The following is a 26,038-nucleotide window of genomic DNA, read 5'->3' as shown; positions in this document are numbered from 1 at the left end:
CAACTGGTCAATCCCCAACTATATTTGGATTGGAAATTTTTAGTTGCATTGATTTGATAGGTAATAGGATTTTCTTGGATTGTTTTATAAGGTGAGGTAGGGTAAATCATTAAATAACAATGTTGTCAAGTCCTCTGTTATTTCATCCAGACTTGCTTCCTGTGAACCATTCTACATCCTTAGCACAATAAATCCTGAATAAATGCATTTCAATTTAGACACTGCATTTGCTATGGTAGCAACACTAATAATAAATATCTTATCTGTCCCAGTTAATTTGCAGCAGATATCCAACCGAACCACAACTTTCATTTTGTGGGTGTGGAAGGTGAGACACAGAACAGATGGTGTTTGGAGTCTGGGGCCCAGCTGGCAGCTATGCCACTGGAACAGGAACAGGCTGAAAGGTGCAAGGCATGGCCATGTGAATTCCCTAGGCAGGAAGACATTTCTGTCTCAAGCCACATACTTTGAATGAATAGTCGTCATTTTTACCACATCAGCACTGTGGAGAGTAAGTACAGTATGTTTTAATCAGTTTAGGATTATGTTGGAGGCTTTTTTTCCTGCTGTGCTCAGCTCTGTGACCAGCAGTGAGTAGCTCCGTGCTGCATCTGCTCTTGTTCTGCATGTGCATTGTTTCAGCACCAGTGGAACTTCCACTGTCCAAGTCTTCTAGTCACATTATAAACCTTTAAAAAATTGCATCCAGAATATTGTTTACTAACAGGTGGTGCTTAGCAGGTAGCTGAAACATCCTCAAAATCCTGATGATTAAGCACATTGGGCACCTTGGTGCTTGGATCCCACCTGCCCCGTGCCAGCAGAAGGAGCTCTGGCCCGGAGCTCGCCAGGAGCAGCCGCCGCGTCCCCGTCAGTGCTCCCTTTGCGGGTCAGGGGGTGACGGGGCCCTGCAGGCCTCTGCGCGGTGCCCTGCCTGACAGCGCACAGGGGAAGCTGCACGTTTCAACAGATGAAACAAGGTGTGGGCAGAGGAGAAGAGGATCCTGAAGGGGCCAAAGGCAGACAGAAGCTACAAGAGATCTGCAAGGCCGCGGAGGGCCGAGAAGGGTCCCACGGGCGGGGCGGCCCCGGCGCTTTGCCCCGCGGGGGGCTGCACACGGGTGGTGCGCCCTGCGGAGGGGCCGCCACACAGCCCAGGGGCACGGGCTGCCTCACAAGGGACCCCGCAGATCACCTCGACCCAGCGCCCTGCCGGACAGGGGCACCTTGCACAGCCCGTCCAACCTGCCCTTGAGCACCTCCATGGCCCGGCGGGTACCCGGACAGGCACCTGGACCGGTATCGGGACCGGTATCGGGACCGGGACCGGCCCCGCGCAGGCCCCGCCGCTCCCAGGAGCCCCGCCCTCACTCGCGCGCAGGCGCAGGCGCGGGCGGCTCGGCGGCTCCCGGCGTGCGCGGGGCGCAGGCGCGGCGCTGCTGGTCGGGCTGGGCGAGCGGGGAGCGGCGGCCGGCGGGGTGAGGGGAGCGGCTGCGGCGGGACGGGACGGGACGGGACGGGGGTGCCGGGTGGAGCCGGGCCGGGCTGGGCTGGGCTGGGCTCGGGCGGGCAGAGCCCTCCGCCCGCCGCGGCGGGAGCCCGGTGGGAGCAGGAAGACGGGGCTGGGTTGAGCCCGCCCGGCCGGACCCCGGCGGCTCACGGGGCCCGGAGCCCCGCCGGTGCTGGGGAGCGGGGGGGTCCGGCCGGGGCGGCGGCGGGCCCGACAGCGGGGCCTGCCCGGCGGTGGGCGCGGGGCTGAGGGGCCGGGGGAGCTGCGGGGCTGGGCTGGGTGTTCAGCCAGCGCCCCGCTCTGCTGGGCAGCCCGAAAACGGAGAGTGGGGAAACTTCTCCTGTAGAGCTGGTGCCCGTAATGCTTTCAGTTTGCTGCGTGTGTTTCCACGGCTCTCCCCGCGGTCGGTGGCGGAGGGATGGATGCCTTTCCGGGGCGGGGTGCGACCGTGCACCGACACCGGGCCGGCGCTCCCGGAGCCTCCCGTGCGGCCCTGCCCGGGGCTTGTCCCGGGAGCTGCTCGGGGCTTTCGGGGCCCTGCTCTGAGAGCCCGGCGCTCTGCGGGTCGTGTTGAAATAAGCGATGTTCTAGCGAGGTTGCCGTGTACTTAAAGTTTGCTGCAATGTGCTGGATCAATCCTCATAACTAAAGTTTGGCTACGGTGTCAGGTGTGGAGAGATTGAAAGCAGCCAGTGATGTAAGAGAGGACCTGAAATTGACTTGTACTCAGAAGTTTTCCTGAAGTAATAGAATGGAAATGAATTAAATTTCTTCTGTTGTTCTGTTCCAGGCTTGTAAGTTTTGCCACTTTCCTGCAATGGATAAAAGATAACTGAATGTTTCAATTAACGTTCAGGTAGCTTGCTTCTGAAGTTTCTTTTTGACTAAGACACCAGCAGGCAATTCCTCCAGGAGCAGATACTGTATATTAATGGGCAGCAGGTTTCTATTGAAGAACATCCAGGTATTTTCTGGGAAAAGTTATGCCTAAACATCCCTCATCCTGGCCAGTCAGTGGCTTTCTGCATGTTGGGAGGGAGAATGGGCAGCTGGAGTGGCGATTTGTCACTGAGGAACTTTTTGGGGCACCTGGGATTTTTATCTTATCTGAGCCTTGTATTTATTTGGGATTGTAACACCTGCCCTGCAGCAAGTTTGGTGAGCGTGCCTGGAAGTGCCATGGGTGTGCTGAGCTGCTGCCACTTCCATGCCCTGTGCAGCTTGCCAAGCACTGGCTTTGGGGCTCCTGGCCCTGTCACCCTGCTGTTGTCTGTTTAGACATACCCCTGGGTATGTCTGTTTAGCCCTGCAATGCATTCAGGAACAGGCACATAGGAGTAAGTTTTTATGGGACAATGCCAGCTTGGCAGCTTTGCCATCACTCAGAGCAGCAGGAGAGCTGTGTCCCAATTCTGTGTTATTGTACACAGGATTTATAAAAGAGCAAAGTGGGCTTTGGTTGCAGGTGCCCTCTGATACAGAGGAGGAGCTTGCAGGAACTGGAAACACAGATGTGTTCAGATTTCCTTCACTATGGAAGCATCTGCATGGTGTGTGTAGTTACTCTGCAGTAGCTGCCTGTCCCCCTCCACTCCCTGGGTCACTGTCTGGACAAATGTGAAATTAGAGAAGCTCAGTTTGCCATGTATAAAGCTCAGTGAATTGTCTCTTTGAACAGAATGAAGCCTTGGGCTTGCTTTTCTAGGAAAATAGCCCAGAATAGTTGTGTGTTCCCACCTGGAAAACACAGTTTACCCTGAGGAGAAGTGTGGGCAAAGGCGAGCTGCCACCTGCTGGCTCCATGAGCCCTGGGCTGGGGGATCTCTGCTCCTTCCCGGGGCAGGACAGCCCTGATCCTTTGCCCTACCCCAGCCTGGGGCTTTGGAAGCCTCTGGTGGGTTTCTAAAAGCTTTCTGCTAGGAAGACTTATGAAGCATTACAAAAATATCCCAAGGAACCTGCTGGGATGATGGTAATATTTATATTTACTCATTTTTCTCCTTGCTTTAGTAAGTAAAGATAGCTCTTTCAAGTGCAGTACATTCTTCATAAAGAGTTCTGTACAATCTTGCACACTGGAAAATAGAATTGTTGCCATCACAGGGGTTCCCTGGGGAAATGCTTGGCTTTGGCTGCTCCAAGCAGCTGGGAGGGTCTGGGGCCCTGCGTGGTGCAGGAATGCTGACAGCCCTGCACACCCCCTGCTCCAGAGCCCCCTGCTCTGCTGGGGTCACCCAGAGGCTGGGGGAAGGAGGCTCATGAGGAACAAATGAGATTAAAGTGAGCTCTGACTGTGCTGGCCAAACCCAGCTCAGTTTGTTTTTCATGATGTTGCTTCTATTTTCAAATCCAAGTCACGGAAGCCATTTGGAGTGAACTTTAACAACACTGTTGTTTCCTGTGGGCAAGTTATATCTAAAGAGTTTCTCCTGTTTGCCTCCCAGGAAATTATGTTTTTGAATAAAACAGAAATTTCAGGGGGGGTAAGGGGTGGAGTTTTTGAAAGATAATTGGAAGCTTGCTGTTTTTAGAATCTTCTGGTTTTTAAAAATATACTTTCAGAGAGGAAGGGAGAAAAAATATTTTGACTTGTGCATAAGAAATGTGTGAAAGTTGTTTGACAGTCTTTCAAGTGATTATTCAGGTAATGGCATCTACACTGACACAAAGTTACTGCTGTTTTCTCATTTCTTTAGTTCTTCATTGATTTCCCAGGCCTGGGATAATGGCAAGATTTTTTTTCTCTGTGATGTCCAGCAGAATTTCTTCCTTTCTGATTTTCAGCTTCTCTTCTGCTTAACAAACAGGGAATTGACATTTGATGGACTAGAAGTGATGGCTTTCTTTCAGTTTCTCTAAATGTGACTGTGAAGTTGCTGGTGTTAAGAACTTCATGTTACAGTTATATATCTGAGAAAGAATATTAACTCTTTGGACTTTTATGCAATGTTTTCATGGTAAAGCTAAGAAGGATACTTGAAAGTAAACTAGCTGTGCTCATGAAAAAAGGGCAAAATATTTGCAAAGCCAGAATTGATGGTTACAGTTTTTCCCATGATTTTGCATTAAGAACACACATATACACATCTATATATATGTGTGTATGTATATGTAAAATGTGCCACAAATATTCACAGGCCAAGTAACTGCTCCTTCTAAAAGCCTGTATTTTGTTATGCATGTGTCTCTATGCTGAACTGCTACAGCAAGTGATGGAAAGCAAATAGAGCACTAAGTGTGTTTAATGGGAGGTGAAAGGCTTGTTTGATTAGATTAGGGCTTTAGCTGGCCTTTATGCCCTTTTTAGGTAGTGAGAATTCCTTACACTATGTTTTAAAACCTGATTTTTAGCATGTTGTATGCAAGTGTTGTAAATGGTGTGTTTGCTTTTGTAGGGGATGTTTGAGAGTCGTTGCCAAGCAATCTCAGTGTGCTCACCAGTGCTGCCATCATACAACTTAAAGGTGTCTCACATTAAGGGTGTTTTCATATTTAAAAAAAATATCCCTGATAGGTATTAGAAAATATGTCCAAAAATATTTAAATTTGTATTTGCCAGGCCACATGGGATGATTCTCTTCTTGCTGAAGTGAAGCCTCAGTTACAGAAACTGTGGTTTTTTGGTCTGCTGCTTTATTTTTCACTTTTGGGTGCGTTTGTGTGTGTGAACGCTGTACCTGAAGAGTTGCCTTGGCTTCTTTGGTTGTATACAAACAAGTGAGACTAAGGGCTGTGACCTGAAAATTAATGAATGTATTACAAAGCATGAGTAGTTTTCCAATACAAAATATCCCAATGCAGTAAGTAAAATGTAATTAATTCTGGATGACAGCATTTTGTGGCAATTAATGAAGAGGAAAAACAGATGATGTTGATGAAGATAATGTATGGTTATGCAGTGCAAGTCTCTTTCAGAGTAAGGGCAGCATAATTCTGCAGCTTACTAACCATTCTGCTCCTTATAATTACCTGTTAAAACTGCACCTTTTAATATTTGAATGCAAATGGACATGCAGAAATGTGGTAAATAGCAGTGTCTTGGTGCAGGGCAGCCTGGTCACAAAGAGCAATGTGTAATGAGCTGCAGGAAATGTTTTTCTCCTGTGATCCTGTGTAATGGCTTGAACTGTAAGGAAGGGCAGAACATTAAGGCTCCAGGAATGAGAAGTTCACATGCAGATTGTGTGGCATCAGCTAATTGTCCATCAGCTGCTTGCACCTGGAGAAACAAATACTGCCAGACTATGAAAACTGTAGGAGGTGGCTCTCTGGGCCACAGAGTCACTCCTTTAATTACTTTTGGAACTTAGGAAAACATAGGTGTGCTACTCTCTGCATTTTCTGCAGCCAATGACTTGGATGGCCCTAGCTCTGTAGCCTCTTGCAAAAGGTCTGGGCTCTTCCACCATGGTTTGGTTTAGTTCAGAGGAAACCACAGTTCTTTTGATGTAATTTACCACAAAAAGCAGAATTTCTCCTTATGTTTGAGAGATCCTTGCAAAGGTCAGCTTTGGTCCTATCAGTGTCAACTGTAGTTCACAATAAAGCTCTTCTGTTTGTTTCTTAAAAGCAATACTTTCTTAAAAGCAGACATCCTGAAAGTAGCTGAATATATTCCTCATTCAGGTGTACGTGTTGATAGGACCTGGAAATTCACTGTTCTTGCAAAGGCAATTGTTAAAACCAGGTTAATTTTACAGGTACACTTGACAGAATGGTGTGGATGAAGCTCTGTGTGCTCAGGTCTGTTCAGTGTCTCTGAATTAAAATGTCACCATATGTAACTGTGGCAGCCAGGGAGACCTTTCTGGATGTAAACAGCTGAGGTGGAGGAATCCTGTGTGAAGGATTCCCTGGTATAGCATGTATGTATATACAGCCTGCCTTTTCCTGCTGCTTAAGAGGCAGGGACTAAATTGATCTGGTTTTGAAGGACAGTGTAAGTGTGGATTTGAAGCAGTGCACTTGTATTTATGGTGTGGCATCTGTCCTTGGATAGGGGCTACTGGAGAAAAAAATATTTTTACTGTGTGCCTGGCCTGTGTTGAGTATTTCTGTAGAGCCAAAAAAAGGATTTAAGGAAACTAATGAACAGGAATGTATACATTTAGCTTTTGCTTCCCAAACACCTTATGGACTCTCTGGCTTATTCACAGGGACTCATCACAATTACCTTTTCTTTGTCTGTGTGGTCAGCTTCAAGCAAGAATTTGGCTGAACAAAAGGAGAGTCCTAGAACTTGTTTCAGAAAAATGAGAGGAAACAACTTGTCAGCTAGAACACTGATGGGATTAACTGTTTTTTCCATCAAAAATTGTGGGAGGTTAGAAAAGATGTTCCCTGCCCTCTCCTTGTCTTTGAGAAGTGCTATAGAGATTGTACATTTTGAAGGACTCTGGTTTCCTCTAAATATAACATTTAGCGACCAGCTTATTCTTTATTTTTAATTTTTTCAAAAAATTGTTTTTAATTTCATTTTTTTATGGTCATAGGATTGGCTGGAGTGCTGCCACTTAGAAGCTGTGCTTCCTATGCTTTTCATCAAGCTATTGTAATTTTCCTTGGACAGAACAGAATGTTGTTTCAATGGTAGTGCTATAATTAACTTGGAGGCAAACTTCCTTTGTTTCCTCTGTAGGTAATATGCAAGGGTATGAGTCAGTAATAACCAATTACCTTGTTTATAGGAAGTTATCCTGAAGTGCCCTTGAACTGCTGTAGCAACAATAAATGTGGAGCATCTTAACTCTTCTTTTGGCTTCATTATGTGTAAAAAATGAAGATGTTAAACTGGACTCATAAATGGTAGGATCTCCTCTCTCCTGCCCTGCTCTGTGGGAATTATGGCTTTGGTGTTCTTGTCAAGAGGATTAGGTATTGAGTTTGATTTGAAAATAGATATAGCTTAGTTAGATATGGTTTGAGTACTGATGGACAAAGGCATGGTGGGACAGGATTCTCATCAGTGAAGAAGCACAGCTTCCAGGTGCTCCTTGTCAGCTGTTGAGTAACAGTACCAGCGCTGGGTGACAAAGCTTTCCTTTCACAGATGTACATGGAGGCCGAAGATGCTTTGTAGTTGGGGTATTTACCTTAATTCTGCTTATTTCTTTTTCAGTTTGTCATAGATCTGGATAGGAATTAAGACTTGGTTTTGAAGTGCTTGAGCAACTTGCCACTGCCCAAGTCATGACACTCCCATTTCGAAAGGACTTGGACAAGTACAAAGATCTCGATGAGGATGAAATTCTTGGCAAGCTTTCGGAAGAAGAGCTGAAACAACTGGAAACTGTTTTGGATGATCTTGACCCCGAGGTAGGCATTAGCCAAGAGAAGTTTTATTTTTTTTCATTTGTTCCATTACTAGTCTAAAATAAATTGAGGCTTTGTACAATATAATTTATACAGAGTTTTTCATAGCCTGCTGATGATCTCACAGATATATATGTGTATATAGTGCTTATTTCCTGTTTGCAAGGTGGACACAACTGCAGCCAAGGAGAACATAAGAAGGGATAGCTGGGAGGAGCTTTCCGGGATTGATTTATAAATAAGAATTGCTGTTGTTCATGTTCTTGAGAAGAAAGTTTATTTAGAAAGGCCTGTTTAACTTTCCTGTTTCTAGTGCTGTCTGGTAAACAGCCCTTTTGCATCCATGTTTGTTTTATTATTTCTGCTGTGGAGCTTGATGGGAGTAGGAGGGTGCCAACTTCTTCTAATGAGTCCTGGTCCTGTATCTGGTAGCTTACATCTATTCCTGTCCTCATGCTGACTTTGTGAAGAGAAGACAAGTAATTGCTAAGCTCCTGAATGATTATGTCAGCATGGGATACTGAAAAAAGAATATTACAGCTTTCTGCTACAAAGTGCTGAGTTGTCCTCTACAGATAGTGGAGCTAGTTTAAGACTTCAAGACTTGTGTTCTCCCCTCATGGTTCTCTGGTTTTGCTGTAATAAAACCAGGATTAGTTTAATCTTGATGTGCAGGGATCAGTTCAGAATATTATGATCATGAACATGATTATGTTTTGTTGCACTGCAAGGTGTTACTGATATGTTAAATGCCTTTGACTTTATGGATGTTTTAACAGAGGAGAACTGGCAGAAGGGACTGGTTGTGTTTCATGGCAGAATTCCTATACATTCTGGTCATTCTGTACTAATATCCTTTTTTTTTTCTCTTTGTTGAAATATGTTGATATTATCAAAGAAACATCCCACCTTGAGTCAGGTCAAAACCAGGAATACTGTGTTAAAATAATAGTGGAGTCAGTTGTCTTAAAGACTTAAAATCACATGGATGTAAGTGACAGAGGAAATAGTCTCTTGCTGAATGTCTAAAATGTAAATAGCTGAGTTTTATTTAGTAGTGCTCATTTAAACAGTGCTGATTCTAGGAAAGAAATGCAAAGTAACTGGTAAATTGAATGCTGGGAGCTATTGCACTTAAAGAATTGCTCCTATCCTACTGAGAGCACAGTGTGCTGTATTTTCATTATATTCTCCACGTCTGGATTACCTTGTGTCCTTCCCTGCCCCAAAAAAAGGAAGTCGGCAGGGAGATCAAAGATTGCCTACAAAAGATGATGTATCAGGGCTGAACCTTGCAGGGAGTGAGGAGGAAGTGGGAAATGAAGCTGAGCAGGTGCTCAGGCAGACTTTGTGAGCTGTGCTGCGTTTGTTTTGCAGAATGCGCTGCTGCCCGCAGGCTTCCGGCAGAAGGACCAGACTGCCAAGAAGGCCTCGGCTCCCTTCGACAGGGAGCGGCTCCTGGCGTACCTGGAGAAGCAGGCCCTGGAGTACAAGGACAGGGAGGACTATGTGCCTTTCACAAGGGAAAAGAAAGGTAACAGCACCCCTTCCCATGTGAGCGCTTGTGAAATCTCTGAAGTGGAGGAGCCAGAACTACTGTGAACGAATTTGGTTGAAGCACTGGGAGCTGTAATGCTTCTAACTCAGAGCATTTCCAATGGCTGCTGCTGTGCAGGGCCAGGAGGTTTCCTGTTCAGGCATTTGTGCTGCTGGGGCTGGTGTGCTCTTTGTGTGTAGCACAGGAAGGAAGTAAGACTCAGAGATTTTATCATAGATTGTGAAGTTCTGATGGGCATGATATCCTCCAAAGTAAGAGCTAACTCTGATTTATGTCAATAATGACAAATGCTGTCATGGTGCCTGTGGCTTATGCCTTGTGTTGAATACAGGCAGCAACCTTTATAACCCTGTGTTGGTTTAGAGAAATTGAATGATGTGGTAGACAGTAATGTTTGAAGATGATGTAGACTGACAAGGCCATACAAGTGGTGTATGCAGTCATGGTGTTTTTCTAGCATCCTTACTAAAGGGTTTAATAAGATTGCATAGTTACTCCTGACTAATTATATAGTTAACATTACAAGTTTTGAAATCTGGCAGTGGTTTGTGGTCTTTTCTTAAGGGTTTGAAACCCTTTAATTCTGCTTAATTCTCTGGTGTGAATCATTGCTTATTTCAGAATTGAGTCTTCATTCATCCACTGAGTTTGTGTATATGATTGTGGGGTCTGTTTGGTGAAAATTTTGTTTGAGAAAATGCATTTTCTCTTCCTGTGCCAGATAGCTGTACCTGACAATGCTGATGCCTCCCTTTTTTCTTGAAGTAATAGAGAGATAGTGACTTTACAGTGTGCTGCACCATGTATGAGGGACTTCCTTCACAGAGCATTTTTTACTTTATTGTGTAGCTGAGCTCCCTTTGTGTTGAGAGATAACTGTGGCACTCTTTGCTGACAGCAGAAGGGGAGTTTGGTGACTGAACCTGCAGGAGTAAGCAAGTGCAGGACAGTGCAATGTATTCACTGTAGAAGGCAGAGGCACCCACAGCAGCAGGGCCTTGGTGGCACCCCTGCTGCCAGGGACCTGTTCATGTTGTGTTCTGCTGTGCCTGGCTCCTGCTGCTCTCCTGACACATCTGCCAGGCTGTGTTGGAGACAGACTGATGGCTAAGTGTGACTGAGTTCAGTATATTTGGGGCTCACAGGTGATTGGGGAATCCTTGAATCCTGTGAGTGAGCTGGGCAAGGAGGATGTGCTCTAACACTGCATTTTCTGCTGACTGCTAGTGCTCCTTTCACATGGATGGCTCTCTAAAGTCAGCTTACGTCTACATGCACACATAAAAGTATTTGCTTGGGTAGATAAAATCTGTGAGAATCTTGCAGAGAAACAGAAGGGTCCAGCTGTAATGCAGAGCTTGGTTAAGAAAGATCAAATGTCATTTCCTTTATGTAATAAAGTATTACTAAATGGTCTGTCTGCTTGTTGCAATGAGTCATATCAGTGTAGTAAAATTTCCTGTATCTCGTAAAAAAAAGTTGCTATTTAGTAACTTCTGTCATTTATTTGAGTGCTGTAGGAGAAGAGAAAATAATACAAAAGTGAAATGTAGATTACTTTCATTAAAACTAAACATTCATTAAAACAAATGTTTAGTATCCAAATTGATGCTCTGTTGAGTGGGCAGGAGGCAAGAAGGTCAAGCTCATGTTGGAGTAGTGAGGGATAACCTTTTCTTTTCCCCTCATGAAAGTATTATGGTGCAAATTTGACTTGCTGTTGCATTTGTTGCCATTTTGCACAAAAATGGCAATTGTAAATAATTTAATCATTTAAATCAAGAAATTATGATATTGATCTAGATGGAGAACTTGGAAAGGCCATACAGTGTAATTAATACTTGAGTAGGATGTTTTTTGTTATAGAGGGCTTGTATCCTAATGTGGTTTTTGTTAACATTAAAACAGACCAACAGACAAGTAAACTGGGTTATAATTTTTCATTTCATCTAGAAATACATGTTATGAAGAAACAATAACAAATTGTGGAAGAAGGGTAGGTGAAAATCCTGCTTGATTCTCCTGTTAATTTAGGAGAAATGTGACAAATATAACCTTAGTTCCAGAGGTATTGGGAGGAGAGAGATTGATTGAAGCTGCAGCTGGTTTTTTTTGGTGCCATTTGTTGGGTCAGAATTTGCTAAAATATTTCTGTGTCCCTGGCTCATCTCCTTGCTCTAACTTGTTCCAATTTTTCATTTCATGGAGCAAAAAGAGGAAAAAGCTACCCTTCTCTTTCCTTTTTCTATTTTAGTAGAACTGATGTCCTGCATGGTGATTTGGTCTGCAGATTTATCAAAGAAGCTTACCCTAGATTAATTTTAAATATCCTGTCTTGCTACTGATTCTGGTAACCTTGTTTTCCTACTAGAGTGTGAAGGAAAAGACTCTCTTCCAGACGCCCCAAGTACCTAATTTTGGGGTAACATATTATTAAAATAGTGTTGCTACTCTTTCAGTGATAGATGATGTAATTGCTCCAGGTCTTTGGAACCTCTTTTATTTTGTGCTATGGCATGTGGAAGATGAGAAATAATGTAAAGTGTCCTGCTGTGGTGAAATGAACAATGCTAAAGAAATGCAATGTTTTATCCCTAAATTGTACTGTATTCCATTTTCCCAGTGCCTTGATTTTGTTTCTAAAAGCATCCTTAAAAACTTACTTTGTTTTAAAAAATGATTTTAATGATTTAAGTCACATTCTGTTCCAATTAAGTGTTGAACCATACAGTAAACCATTGTTCAAGAGATTAATGAGATCAGTGTGGTAATATTGTAACAGAACTAGCTTTGTCTCAATGTGTGTATGGAAGTATGTCCTAAAGATTTTCCAGGGTATACTGCAAGGAGAAGGAGCTCTCATCCAAGCAGTAAAGCAAGGCCTCAGCACTGAAGGCTGTTGCCCTCAAGTGTGTTCCACTCATCTGACTGACTCTGAACAATGCTCCTCCTCCTGGAACAGCAGAAGAAGACAATTATTGCTGCTGAGATAAAGACATATCTGAGATAGTAATGCACTTTGTGCTGTATAGTGCAAGGCATGAGCTAAGTGCTGTGTAAGCAAAGCTTTGCATTTCCAGCCTTTGCACTCTTCTAATTGTGGCTCTCTCTTCCCTTTGCATTCCTGCAGGGGTGTGTTTGTTCTATCTAGATTTGCAGTTCATGTAACCTCTGCTTTAGGCTTGGTTTGGTTTGGTTTTTCCCCTTCTCTGTCACTCAGAAAACAGTGAAACTGTAGCTGAAACTACTACTGAAACTAAAGCTCTTCTGTTGGCACCCTGCTCAGTTGTTGCTCCAGATCACCATTGCCTTCTGTTGCAGCAGGATTTGGGATGCTGTGTTATCTGTTTGCCATTCAATCATTTTAAAGTCTTTAAAGGAAGTGTGTTACATGTTGTGAAGTGAAGCTAATATCCTGTAGGATATTTGCAGAAGCAGCTTGTCAAATTGATATTCTCCATACAAGAGCACTAGAAGAAAATAACATGTGATACTCCAGCTTTAATGTAAAACAGTTTTCTTATTTATTGCTCTGTGGCCTGTAATCAGATCAGATAGCAGATAACAGCTCTGCTTCTGCACTAGGACATTGAGGAACTCACTTGTAAGTTGAATTAGAAACATTAGTATGAAATTGTGCTTACAAGGGAATTGATAAACCTAAATTTGTTACACGGTAAGAAGTGGAGATTGATGAAGTGTGGATTAGATAAATTTCTGAACTAAGCAAAGTTAAAGGAACACAAGATGTAAGGAATGCATCAGATGTTGCTCACTTCTCTTCATGAAGTCAGTGGTGAGAAAAGCTTGTATTCAGATGTTCTCAGGTAGCACTTGATTTGTTTTCCCAAATGGAGTACCCTAAAAGTGGAATTTAGACTTTCTTCTGCTGTGCTAGGTGTGGCTGCCTGTTAGTGTGGGGTGTGTGAGAATAGTACCAGCAATGTGCAGTGCATGGCCCCACTGAACAGACCTGATTTCTGCAAGGTACTGAGTCCCACCTTAAATCCTGTGCTTCTGTGTGGGAAGTGTCCAGGGCACTTCCATAAACACCATCCAGTGTTCCTGCCTTTAGAGCAGTGCAGCTGGGTGGAACTTGAACTGAAAGTTCATTCTGCAGCAGAGGAGGCCTCTGACTTAATCTTGCATGTGCATCATCCAGCATGAAGCTGAAAGACATGGAACACCTGCCTGTATGTATTACAAAAATGATGTGAACGTCCCTGAAATTTGCCTCTTCATGTTGTCTTGCTTCATCTTTGCATTATCCTGGCTGGCTGTAAGGGAGCTGTCATGTTCCTTCATATAATAAAAACCCTGCTATTTGGAAATGTTCCACTTGAGGGCCAGGCAAGCTGCACAGATGTGTAGTGGGTTTTGGTTTTATTTAAAGCTTGCATTAGGAGGGGGGAAGGGACTTGCTGAACTGTATTGGCAGCAGGCCTGGAGTGAGATCACTGTCCCCAGGGACACAGGGGTCTTACCCTTCTGGAAGTAAGTTCATTGCTAGAAGGGAGTGGGGGAAGGATCTGCTTTTGTATGTACATTGTAAAACTCTGATTTCTGTTCTAGGACGAAAAGAAGCCAGTGAATGAGAAATTATGTACACAAGGGTGTGACTTGCTTTATAACCAAAACTGCTCCTGACCCAGCTCATGTGACTGGAGTTGGCTGCAGTGAACATTTCTGGAGGGCAGTGGCTTTTAACATTTTTTCTTTAGTAAAAACTGATTATACTTCTCACTCTCTTTAGGTTTTCTAAAGAAAGGCATGTATGGATAAGTTTTTATTACTCTTAGGAAGCAAATATTTGAACCAGACATTTCTAACCTATGAATTTAAGAATTACTGAACAGCAACATCAGGAAAAGTAGTTCTCTTTTTGTGAGCACTGTGGGATGAATTAGACAGAAGGCTGAATCAGATTAAAATACATTTTTGTCAAGTTGCTTTTAATTGAGGTTAATTTCTTTTTCCTGGTCTCTTCCTGCAGCACTGATGCTGCAAATAGGATGGCTGAACTAAAGCTCAGGTGCTCGAATCCCACTGTCCTCCTTCCTTGTACTCCAAAATCCTCACATTTTTACTAGCCCGTATTACTGAGGGAAAATAACACAAACATAGCTGCTGAAAGGCTTTAGATCATGTGTGTGCTCCTCAGAGTGCTTCATGGATTGGTGAAGGCTTGTCAAACATTCTCTTCTATAAACTACAGTTTAAGTTAAAGGTTAATCTCTCCCCAGTAGGTGATGCTGGTAAAATAAAATGATAGAAATGCATTGCATCATTTATATCAAAACAACCTGAAACAATTGCTACATAAGCATTCAATTTATGAAGAAGAAATGTGTAATTTCTGAAGGTTTGCTTTTAATCCTGAATCAATTTATGAAGGTTTTCTTTTAATCCTGAATCACCAACAATTTCTTTTGCACTGTCCATCAAATCTGAGGTAATGAATGTCAGCTGCACTTAACTACTGTTTGGAATCAGTACAGTTATGTAAGGAGGTTTGTTTTCTGCTTCTAAATATGGATAATGACCATTTATACAAGTTTCCAAAGAGATAGCAACCCAGGAACAAAGATACCGTGTTGCTAGCAACAGCTCTTGGTCATCAGACTGTGTTGTCAGAGAAAAACCTGATGTGCCTCTCTGTAATCTGTGCCAGTGGGAATGCATTCACTTCCTTTAAAAGGAAATGGCCACAAACTGCTGTAATCTAGAGAAGATATGGAATACATGATTTTGGGTTTAGTGATGCTAAACTCCACCTACTAGCACTGTAACTGGGACATTGGGACAGCAATAATTCCTCTGTGGAAATACTTTTTATAGCTATGGATATGGCAGAGGGTGGGCTACTGAATTAGGACTGAGACTTCATAGGGTGATTATCAACACCACTTCCTACCCAGGAAATAACAAAAGGGAGCTGGAACTCCTTTTCCATTGCTCTTTCTGTGGATAGCTCAGGCAACTTGGAAAGTTTGAAAAACTTGAACTTTAAATAGCTCTTAAGATTTGATTCACAGTTGTATAGGTGGGAACGATTTCTCTCAAATGCATCAGTAAAAGAACTTTTGTTTGCTATGTTAATTTGTCCTGAACCTAAGCACCCCTTGCCTGTCCTGGCTCTTACCCAGTGGAAGACTTCTTTGTTCTGAAGGACCAGTTCTAAACCATTCACAGCTGAACTGTTAGAAAGACTTTCTCATATTCTGATTTCCTACCCTAAAGGTGCATGCAGGAATTATGGTAACTACACAGACCTCTACCTAATTCATGTGTTCTAAAATAAGTTTTCCCAATACCTGCCTGCAATAACCTAAAGGCTGGTGCAGAATGTAATGTTACTCCTGGTTCTTTTGCCATTGAGTTTTGATGACCTTTCTAAGTATCATTTTAGAAAACAGTGTCACTGGCAGAGAAATCTGGTACCATGTTTTGGGCTGTTCACAAACCATGGCTTTCTCACTCAGCTTTGGTTTTTTGCTTCAGAACTTGGGTTAACATCTGAAATCAGAAATTTTGTGTATAGTTTAAAAACTGCAGTGAATAGTCAGGTGTGTGATCTCAGATAACTCTGTGATATTCTCTCTCTGACACATTCCCATTACAGTTCTGCCTGGCACCCTTTTTCCCTTGAGAGGAAACTCAGCTTTCTCTGCTGATACTAAATATTTCTTACAGTCCTTCTAGACTGTTCAAAATGTACAATCCAGGTCTTGATGTTACTGTCTAATCCTTAAGAGAAGCAAATAAGGTTGGAATAATGATCCAGACTCCTGGAAATTTATTCTTGTTTATACTCTTTCCTCATCTCTGACTTGTAATAGCAGAAGAGCCATTTATGTTGTCTGTGGTTCTCCTGGTGTTCACTAAATGTAATATATATTCTTTAAGAACATAGTATTTGAAACATAAGTAGTGATATAATACAAAGTAACATCAGACTTTCCATTTTGTTTACTCCAGGGAAAATATTTATCCCCAAGCAAAAGCCTGTGCAGTCTTTCACAGAAGAAAAATTCTCTCTTGATCCAGAACTGGAGGAAGCCCTGACCAGTGCCACAGACACAGAACTGGGTGACCTTGCAGGTGAGGATTTTTTGAAGGATGGATGGGCTGGCGCATATTTAGAGAAGGAAGATCTATAATTAATGTGATGGTGTATTGATCTACAGGATGTTGTAGTTGTGATAGAAGCTACATTATGTTGTTTGCCAGTTTGCTTGAAGTGTTTCACTTTGTTGGTTTGTGATCATTTGTGAGGAAGTTAATTATTTTGGCCTGCAAAAGATTCCTGATGTTTAAACTCAAAACCTTTAAGTCCATTCCTCAGACTGGCTGGTTTTTGATGTGTATGTATCTGCTTTTTCTTGTGTATAACAATGTGTTTGTATGTGCCTGTATTCCTAAAGCTTCATTTTTGTGATTGAGCTGCACTTTTTAATGTTGGTGAAACTGGTGAAGTCAGAACTTTCTAAGATGTGAAAATTAACTAAAACGTCTCTAATTATTTTTTCTACTTTTTTCAAATAATTAAGATATTGAATGGCTTTTTGTACTGATAAGTATTGTACAAACGTCAGGTTTTGTTATTTAAAAGAACCCTGCATCTGAGCTGAATTAGGAACAGTAAAAACTGGTTTTTCCTTTTTTTTTTTTCCTTTTTCAGCAATACTGGGAATGTCCAACTTGATAACAAACAATCAGTTCTGTGATGTAGTAGGAAGCAGTAATGGGATTGACAAAGACAGCTTCTCAAGTAAGTGTGTACACAAGTGCTAGAAAAATCAATTCTCTGTACTGCACACAGTTCCTATAGCATTCACCAACATTCTTTTAGACTGTCCAGCCTTAGTCTGGAAATGTGTATGCCCATAACATTGCTAATTGAGTTCTGGCAAGAGTTGAAATATACATACACTACAGTGTCCTCTGCATTTAAGTCATTTTTTGGTGACAAAATAGGCATAAGCATGCATTGTGTGTGCTGATTCTCAGGTTTTATATTTGTGTTTGTAATTCAACTCCTATGTGCTTTCTGGAAAAAAAAAAAGCAGAAAGGCTGTGAGGACTTTTGATATTGAAAAGAATTGAACTTGATAAAAATATGGTCAGGAGAGGATGGTATGCTTTTTTGGTGGGGGAGAGATGTAAATTCTGATGAAATGATCTTTAAATACAGGAAATATTTAGTATGTGTATAATTTATTCACAATGAATGTGTGCAGCCAGTTGATTACATTTAAATGCCTTACTTTTCAGATATAGTAAAAGGTGAAAAAATGTTGCCTGTTTTTGATGAACCACCAAATCCTACAAATGTGGAGGAGACACTGCAAAGGATTAAAGATAATGATTCTCGTCTTGTTGAAGTTAATCTAAATAACATTAAGGTAATTACATGAAGGCTGCAGTAAATATGCTGGTTTTTATCAGTAGAAGACACTTTTAGCTGCAAAACTGTCTAAGAGAGCATGATAGGCTTATTCTAAGTACAGCAATCTTTCTGCTGAATGTTGCAGTGTGTATAAGCTCAGAATCTGCAGCTAAACCAATAAGCCATCTTGGTTTCTCTTGCCAAATGTGTATTTAAAAAGTCTTAGACTTTCTCACTGCCAGCCCAGATTTCTGTAGCTGCCAAGCTGGCAGCAGCTCCAGCAGCTCATTATCATGGAGTTAACTACTTTGCTGAATCCTTTGTCCTTGATGAAGCAATGTGCCCTCAGTTTCTATTGCAAGTAAAGGGATATTTGTGCCTTTAATCCTTCTGATTCTTGTACAAAAGGGCTGGTGGAAGTTAGGGCGGCTTCTGCTCCAAAGTCATATGTAAAAACACAGTTGTGTTTTTACACATGACAAGCTTTTGTATATTTGCTTGAAAGAAACCAGAACTGCAGCACCCCTGACTTGCAGTGCAGACACCAGAGACAGCCTTGCCAGCAACCAGGGCTGCTTGTTCCCCTTACTAAATTGGGGAAATAAAACCCATGGTTTAAGAGTACTGTGTAACAGGTACATGCTAGCCAGAGTAACTGCTTAAAAAGGCAACAGATCAAAGTTTGATACAATAAACTGAGATATTTGCTACCCTAATTAGTTCTTTAAAATTATTCCTTTTAAGCTTGGTTGCTACTATTCTGTATAAATGATTGCTTTATAGAATTGGTGACTCCTGCAGCCATTGCATCTTAGGGTAGGTCTTCACTGTGAGGCTGCTGGAGACCATGGTAGTTAAAATTGTGGGGAATTTTGCTGTAAAGAGAATAAGATAGTGGGAGAAGTTGGGGGGAGGGGATAAACTTCTGTGTCTCAAGAGAGTGAAATGCTGTTTTTAATTCAAGAACATACCAATTCCAACGCTGAAAGAATTTGCAAAAGCCTTAGAAACCAACACACATGTGAAGAATTTCAGCCTGGCAGCCACCCGAAGCAATGATCCTGTTGCTGTTGTAAGTACTCTCAATAATGGCTTTAAGTGGGGTGCAAGGGAAGGTAGGATGGAAAGGCAATGGTAAGGGATTGAATTTAATCCAGTTTAAATGATCAGGGATGAAAATGTTTCCATTCTGCTACACTGTAAATTACGTTTTCTTTAACAAACCTTTGTTGTATCTAAGTTGGTAAATGATTACTAGTAACTTAATATGCAGCAATGCTTGAGATGTGTGAGGGAGAATTCTTTATTCCAGTCCCTTTCCCTGATTTTTCATTTTGCTAACCTTCTTCCTTTTTTTCCTTCTCTCCTAATTGTTTAGTTCCTGTTGTTCATTCCAGTAGCCAATAGTTCATTCAAAATTAATTTGCAGGAAGCACATTTCAGGACTTAAAAACACCCATAAAATTTTTCAACTAACTAGAGTTTTAGTTTAATTTGTAAAAATACTTGTTTCTCTATCTCCCTGCTACCAAAGATTGGCTTAAAATATTGGTATAAAAAGCATAATATTAGTCGAAGTATCTAGCTTGAAACTTAAATATAATTTATTGTCAGGTTGGTTTTTTCTATGTTGAATTAAAGCAGTACCTTATTTAATTACAAATAAACAGGTAAGAAAACAAAATTAATTATTTTGCCAGGACAGTCCTTTGCACTTGTTTTAAATTCAAGTTAGAAAAAAACAACTATTTTGAAAGACTCCCATTAAATGAACAAATGAGCATTTGAAAGCTTTGGGTTTGGATCAATTAAAAAGTTTCTTTTCAGCAGGACTAAAACATGTAATAAAAATCCATAAAGGCCTCCTTCCTCAGGTGTGGTTTTGTTGCATTTTTTGTATTGTGACTTGGTAGAAAAAAAATTCAGAGTTTTTCTGCCAGTAAACTCAGCGCTTAGCCATTCCTGTTTTCTTCCTTTCTCAGAAATAACATCAGGTATAAAAGTGCCTTTAGCTACATGCTGCTACTGTACTTAGAGCTTTGAATTTTACCTTTTCCTACCAAATCTGTAGACAAAAGCACTTTGAAAGTCAGATCTCCTGTTTACAAATTAACCATATCTAATTCTCCTCTCAGTTGACTAATGCCCTTTCTTTGGCCTTTGCTTAGCAGCCTGCATTGCTCATTTGTGTGTTACAAAATGGAACTGGTCCAATATGCTAATTTCAGACCATTTATATTCTGTGTAGCTTTTTAGTTTGTAACAAGAGAAAGACAGGCCTTCTCTTGACTGAATGCTACTTAAGAAGGGAATGTAGATAATGCCTGGCTAAAGAGTCATCTCAGTCTCAGTAAGTGAAAGCTTGCAAAGTTACACCTTGCATCTCTGAACTTGCTGGTTCCATGGAACTAGTTAGTGGAAGTGGTTATTGCTGTGTCCTATGAGGTACTGCAGCAAAATTCAAAAGTTTAATGATGCTTTCTTATATTCAAAGGCTCTTGCAGATATGCTGAGACGAAACACAAAATTAAAAAGTTTGAACATAGAATCAAACTTCATCACTGGAGTTGGAATTCTGGCATTGGTTGATGCACTGAAAGACAATGAAACGTTGACAGAGATCAAAATTGATAATCAGGTAAGTGAGGTGGTGGTGATACCATAGCTAAACCCAGCCAATCCTAATTGAATGTTTTTACAAGACAGCCTGTGATAAACATTTCAAATATTTTATGTTTAATTATCTTAACACCATCAACAATTGTCCTTAAGACTGTCAGAAGCATCCAGCTGAGGTTGATTTCTGTCCTTCCTTGTGCTTTAAAATGTACAAATATATTTTAGGACCTTCTCCCTATCTGATTAACTAGAATGAAGCCAAGTGTTTATTGACTGATATGGGGCAAGTATTTGGATCTCTTTCAAGATGAACACACCTAAGCTCTGTTGTCTTTGTGTACCTTTTATTTTAACAGAGGCAGCAGCTGGGCACAGCTGCAGAAGTAGAAATTGCCAAGATGCTTGAAGAAAACAACAAGATCCTCAAGTTTGGATACCATTTCACACAACAGGGGCCTCGAGCCAGGGCAGCTGCAGCTATCACAAAAAACAATGATTTGGGTAAGACCTGTCATCATTAATTGACTGGGGGTGGGGCACAGGCTTTAAAGGGCTTATTCCCCTTCTCTCTTGACAAAACCAGGATAGCACAAGATTAGTAGATCTGTTTCAGGTTTCTCCTGTGCTTTACTCCTACTTTTTTGTTGCTGCTTGATGTTTTCTGTTTTGTTGCAGGGTGTTCATGAGGGGAGAATTTTTTGCATAGTCTAGAACAAGAGCATTCAAATTTCATGTGAGTTGTGGCGAAGGGAGTGAAAACAAGAGTTTTGATCCCTCAGTTGTATCCAGAGAAGATTAATTTCCTCTTTAAAATCAGTACTTGAAACTAACAGTGTAGGATGCCGTGTTCAGTGCCAGAATCCAAATGTCACTGGGATTGCTTGAGCAAGGAAATTAAACATACTGTCATGTACAGAGGCTGGGACTGGGTAATCTCTCCCTTGGTGGTTCTGTTCATGCACAAGTAGCTGATAGCAGTGGCATCTTTATTTGCTGCAGTCAGGTTTGTTGGAGCTCATCAGGTAGAATCCTAATTAAATGGATCAGCAGAAAAGTGGTTAATAACATAGCACATGAACGGAAATAATTTGTATAATAATGTCAAATACTTGAGGCACTCAGCTACAAAATAATGTCCATCTATTCAAGTGGAACTTCATTTTAAAATTCTATTTAATTAAATCTTTTTGGTTTAGATGCTTTGTGGTGACCTCTCATCAGTGTGAAAAGGGACCAGGCAGTTTAGTAGTAGTAGCGGTAATTAAGGAATATATTAGAGGGAATGACACAGGAAATTGGAATTTGGTTTAAAGATCTGATTCCACTCTGAATAAAGGTTAAAGTGGAGAACAGCTCTAAAAGATATGGATGAGTAACTAGAATAGAGCACAGAGAGATAAGAAAGGCACTCAGACACTGCATATCTGTTTCTCAAAATAGATTCTTAACCAGTTGGGTTTTTTATCATAATGCTTCAGGTGTCTCACAGCTTTCTGAGGTTTCCTCTCTCCCTAGTTCTCTTATTAGTGTTTGACTGTTCAAAATCTATGCTTCTATTGATATCTTGCCTTTTTTCCTTTGCTTTCTTAGTCTGGAGTATGCGAGTAAAAGTTTCTGCAAATACCTTTTCATCTGTCCAGCCCTGAAGCTACAGAGAAGGTTACTCTGAGTACCCACTTGGGTATTGAGCACTGAAACCAAGATGTTTGAAGTCTCTCATTTCTCTCTTTGTATGTTCCTTCTAAAAAAAAGTCTATGTCTTTTTCCTTGCTCACACTGTGTTGTATCACTTCTCTGTTCTTTGTGTACTTTTAACTGCATGATTGGAGAAGTCTAGGGCTGGAAATTCATTTCATCTGTTCTTGCAGTTTGATGAAAGCAGGTATGAATAACTTTTGCCACCTAGTTTCCATTGAGTGAATTTAAGAGCACATTCACTTTCTTCTTGTATAGATGTGCTTGCTTCACTTTTTTAAACAAAATTGAGATGTCCTTTGCATTTTGTGCTTTATGTGTCCTATAAGACCTTTAGTGCCATTTGCTTTGTCTGCACAGAAAAGGAGAACATAATTTGATAGTGTGAAAACATCAAAAATAATAATATTGAGGAAAACTCCAGTCATTCAATCAATAGTGCATAGTCTCATATCTTAATAAAGTGAGCTTTTAGTTATTTTAATCACAAATATTTGTTGCTCTTGCATTTTCTGAGAATTGATTGTTTCTATTAATAAATGGAAGGTGTTAGGCTGTTGATTGTAATATCTGTGTGTATAAATTGTGTTAGCTATAGCGTGAAGCTTTTGTAGTGTTTCTTTTGAAGCCATGTAAATTAAATTCACCTCTAAAAACTGCAAAAACTGTAAAAAAAAGAATCCTGGCTAAATCTGCTTATCAGACATAAGATGATTAATGTTTCCCACAAGTCCTTCCTTGGAAATATTTGCAACTGTTTGTGAATAAGGCAATAAGCTCTGCTTATTTGCTTAAATTGCTGTCTAATGCTAAGTGTTAGCTAACTTAATTTATGGTACTTCATGTGACAAAGTAACTGTTCATGTTACAGAAACACAAAAGCCAGTTAAAATGCTAACATAGCAAACCTTCTCTTTCTTGTCTCCCTGCTGCAGTTCGGAAGAGAAGGGTTGAAGGGGACAATTAGCAAAGCTGCTGCCAGAACTGTGGAGTCAGCACGGGCAGCGCCGTGGGCTTCAGCAGCCTTGGACTACACTGACCTGGTTAGAAGGGAAAAGACTGGAAACCCCCTTCCTTTTAAAGCAAAGAATAGAATCACCTGCTGGTATGCAGCACAGTTTTGGGATGGATGGAGACACAGCAACTGTGCCAGTCTCTGTACCATAGGTTTTGATGGGGTTTTTTTTAAGAACTTTTTTTGTATTTCAAGACTTTGGCTGTGCTTTCTACTAAAAATGTAATTGCAAATCAATGGTATAATTGTATGTAGTCAAAGAATGGGACTTTTAAGATGATTGGGCAGATACTGACCCAGCTGAAATGTTTTAAGAAAATCTGGGGGTGTGTATTTACCAGGAAGGGTGTGTTGTGTATATTCCTGACAACAATGCTCTAGAGAAAAGGGATTCTTCACCCAGCAGCTGCACTCGTGTAGAGCTGTTCAGCTTTGTTCATCTGCACTGAAGAGAAATCTTTTACAGCAATGTTATTTGTAATTCTACTAGTTTGTTTTTTATTTGTTCTTGATACTGTAATCAAGTTCAAAGACATCCTTTCAAGCCAAACAAAAATACATTGGCTAAGGACTTCTCCCAAGGAATTAGAGGGACTAATAGAAAAATGGAAGCCTTGGAAAACAAGGAAAAAATTCTGGAGTCTTGCAAAATGACAATTTTTCTGTTACATCTAAATCCTTAAAGTCTTTTTCTAAAGGTCCCATAACTGTATCTTGCTCTGTATCTAAACTGAAAACATTTTTAGACTGATTTCATGTGTTCATCAGCATTATTTAGTTTATATTCTTTGTTTAAAAATTGTTATCTGCATTCATAAGTATCAATTTCTCTAGAAGTAGTGGACATTCATATTTAAAATTCTGCATAACTATACAGGAAAAGCAGCCTTAACTGTAAGACCACTGGCCTAAGTTACATTACATTAAGCTATTTGTACTTCATACAAATCCAACAGTTTTCAATAATGAAGTAACACTTTTAAGAAATGGTTTTTCCATTCTATATCTGTCTTGATGTTGAAACACTACCTAAGACATGCAAAACCAAACCAATATGTTGTGTCAAATCTCTAGGGCGTAGTCATTGTTGAAGTGTTTAAAGTTCTGTAAGCAAACTAATAAGGCAACAAGAATCACTTCAACTTCTGTACATAATCACAGTACACTTGAAATATGCAAATCTAGAAACTTTGGGGTGTAGGTCTGTTTGGACTGTCTTGTGCTAGTTTGCTTTGAGTTCACAAAAATGTTCTACAGGACTGCTTGGCTGTATTTATAGCAACAGAGAATTCAACTGACAACTGTTTTCATCCAAAGAGCATAATGTGGTGAGCATTTATGTATAGAAAACATTGGACTGAGAATTTTGCATCAGGTTGTATATACTGTAAAAACAGAGCAAGTCTCTGACACTGTGCCCACACTGTAATTTGCTGCAAGTCTTGGTTTGGATCTTTAAAGACAGACTTTATTCTGGAGGTTTTACTGCAACTGTACAGAGAATTTTGAACTATAGTGCCTTCAGTGAGGATGTATATAACTGGTTTATACTCATGGAAGAACTTTTTTTCCCCCTACTTCTAGATAAGTGTTTTATTAGAATTACAAATAAATAATGTGCTCTGAAAACCAAGGTGGAATTAGTTCAGTTAAAACCAAAGACTACATTTACTGTAACCTCACAACAACACCTGAAGTGTTCTGGTGAATAACAAAAAGGGCTTCTTTTGGTTTGGGCTTTTCAAGAACTTTTTAGATTTTGAAATAAACTTTGAAATAGTTCTAATACAATATGCATACAATCAGAAGTTAAGTGTATTGTTACAGACAGACACTGCTGTACAAAGATGGCCAAAGCATCTCATGTGCTGAGTTGCCTAAAGCTGCACTTTACTTTTGATTTGCTAGGCACCATTATCATTTTGTGTCAAAAAACAGGCTGTAATGTCTTCCTTCATTTGTTGAAGGGCTGCATATTCACAGAATCTGTTCATGTATTGGAATTCTATGATGAGTTGTTATATCACTACCTAAAAAGATTAGGCAGTTATCTCCTAATTGAAAATGAAGGAGAAAACTGAAAGGCTGGATTATGGAAATAATAGCCCAAATCCCTTTCCTGCTTTTACTTAATCAAGTTTGGCTGTTTAATTATTTATATTCCAATCAAAGCCAGAGCCATTTAAGTTTCAGCTCTCAATTTTCCTGTCACAAATGATAGTTAAATGGTTTAACTCCGTAGACAACAACTAAAAATTTGACTGCTTGTGACTTTCCGGACAGATACCTGACAGGCTGGGCATGGAAAACAAATTTTTTCAATCAGAAGGGTCTAATTATCCACATTGTTGCAAGACCCTTGGTGTGGTGCATGGAACAGTAAACAGCAATCACTTTTGTGCCCTGCAGTGTGTATCCTTTTTGGAATAAATGAAGAAATTCAGTCTGTAGCCGGGAATCTTCAACAGTCTCAAGAAACAAAGTGAGCACTGATGTAATGCCATCGAGTGAGATCCTGTGTATGATTTCACTGATTGTGAGTGCAGGGAGGGCATTACTGTGGTAGCCAGTTACCATAAACACAAGGGCTTTTTCTGAAAGAGATACTGTTTTCTGTTTTCTTACTGATTGTTTTTCCTGCTTAATGCAGAAATCAAATGACCGCATATGTTGATTCTGTTGGTTCCAAGCTAAGCATGGAAACATAATATTTCAGAGCAATTACCTATTTACTCTTGTATTTTAAAGAAATAGCCTCACTCTCTCTGCAACTTGAGTAATCCTGCGTTTGTAAGCTACAAACGAGCAAGTGTTCCATTTAAATTTCCATTGGGGAAGCAGGTATTGAGTATTTTAGCATATCAGCACTATATGCTGTCAGATTGTAAAACAGTTACTAATTTTTGGATTATTAAAGTACTGTATTCTTGTTGTGGC

At 40.8% G+C, this 26,038-nt stretch overlaps 1 protein-coding gene across 7 annotated transcripts; it reads left to right on the top strand.

Moving 5' to 3' along the window:
• Positions 1-1,426: 1,426 nt before the first annotated feature.
• Positions 1,427-26,037, top strand: LOC131088971 (tropomodulin-3-like). Of its 7 annotated transcripts, none has more exons than XR_009115201.1 (11): positions 1,427-1,481; positions 7,632-7,828; positions 9,203-9,359; positions 16,362-16,484; positions 17,065-17,154; positions 17,658-17,788; positions 18,737-18,844; positions 20,267-20,410; positions 20,748-20,892; positions 21,982-22,121; positions 23,022-26,037. XR_009115201.1 is itself a non-coding variant. In XM_058033459.1 (11 exons), exons 2-10 carry the CDS (start codon positions 7,703-7,705, stop codon positions 22,035-22,037), a joined length of 1,080 nt encoding a protein of 359 aa, XP_057889442.1. In that variant the 5' UTR covers positions 1,427-1,481; positions 7,632-7,702; the 3' UTR covers positions 22,038-22,050; positions 23,022-23,052. The 7 variants fall into 7 exon arrangements, 5 of the variants coding, with proteins under 5 accessions (XP_057889442.1, XP_057889444.1, XP_057889439.1 ...); XR_009115202.1 differs by having other exon boundaries at positions 21,982-22,273; XM_058033459.1 differs by having other exon boundaries at positions 21,982-22,050; positions 23,022-23,052.
• Position 26,038: the final 1 nt, after the last annotated feature.

Source organism: Melospiza georgiana, chromosome 13 (assembly GCF_028018845.1).
Source record: "Melospiza georgiana isolate bMelGeo1 chromosome 13, bMelGeo1.pri, whole genome shotgun sequence".
Lineage (NCBI taxonomy): Eukaryota > Metazoa > Chordata > Aves > Passeriformes > Passerellidae > Melospiza > Melospiza georgiana.
The sequence above is the reverse complement of the archived record's forward strand: the minus strand, read 5'-3'. Positions and strand labels throughout refer to the sequence as shown.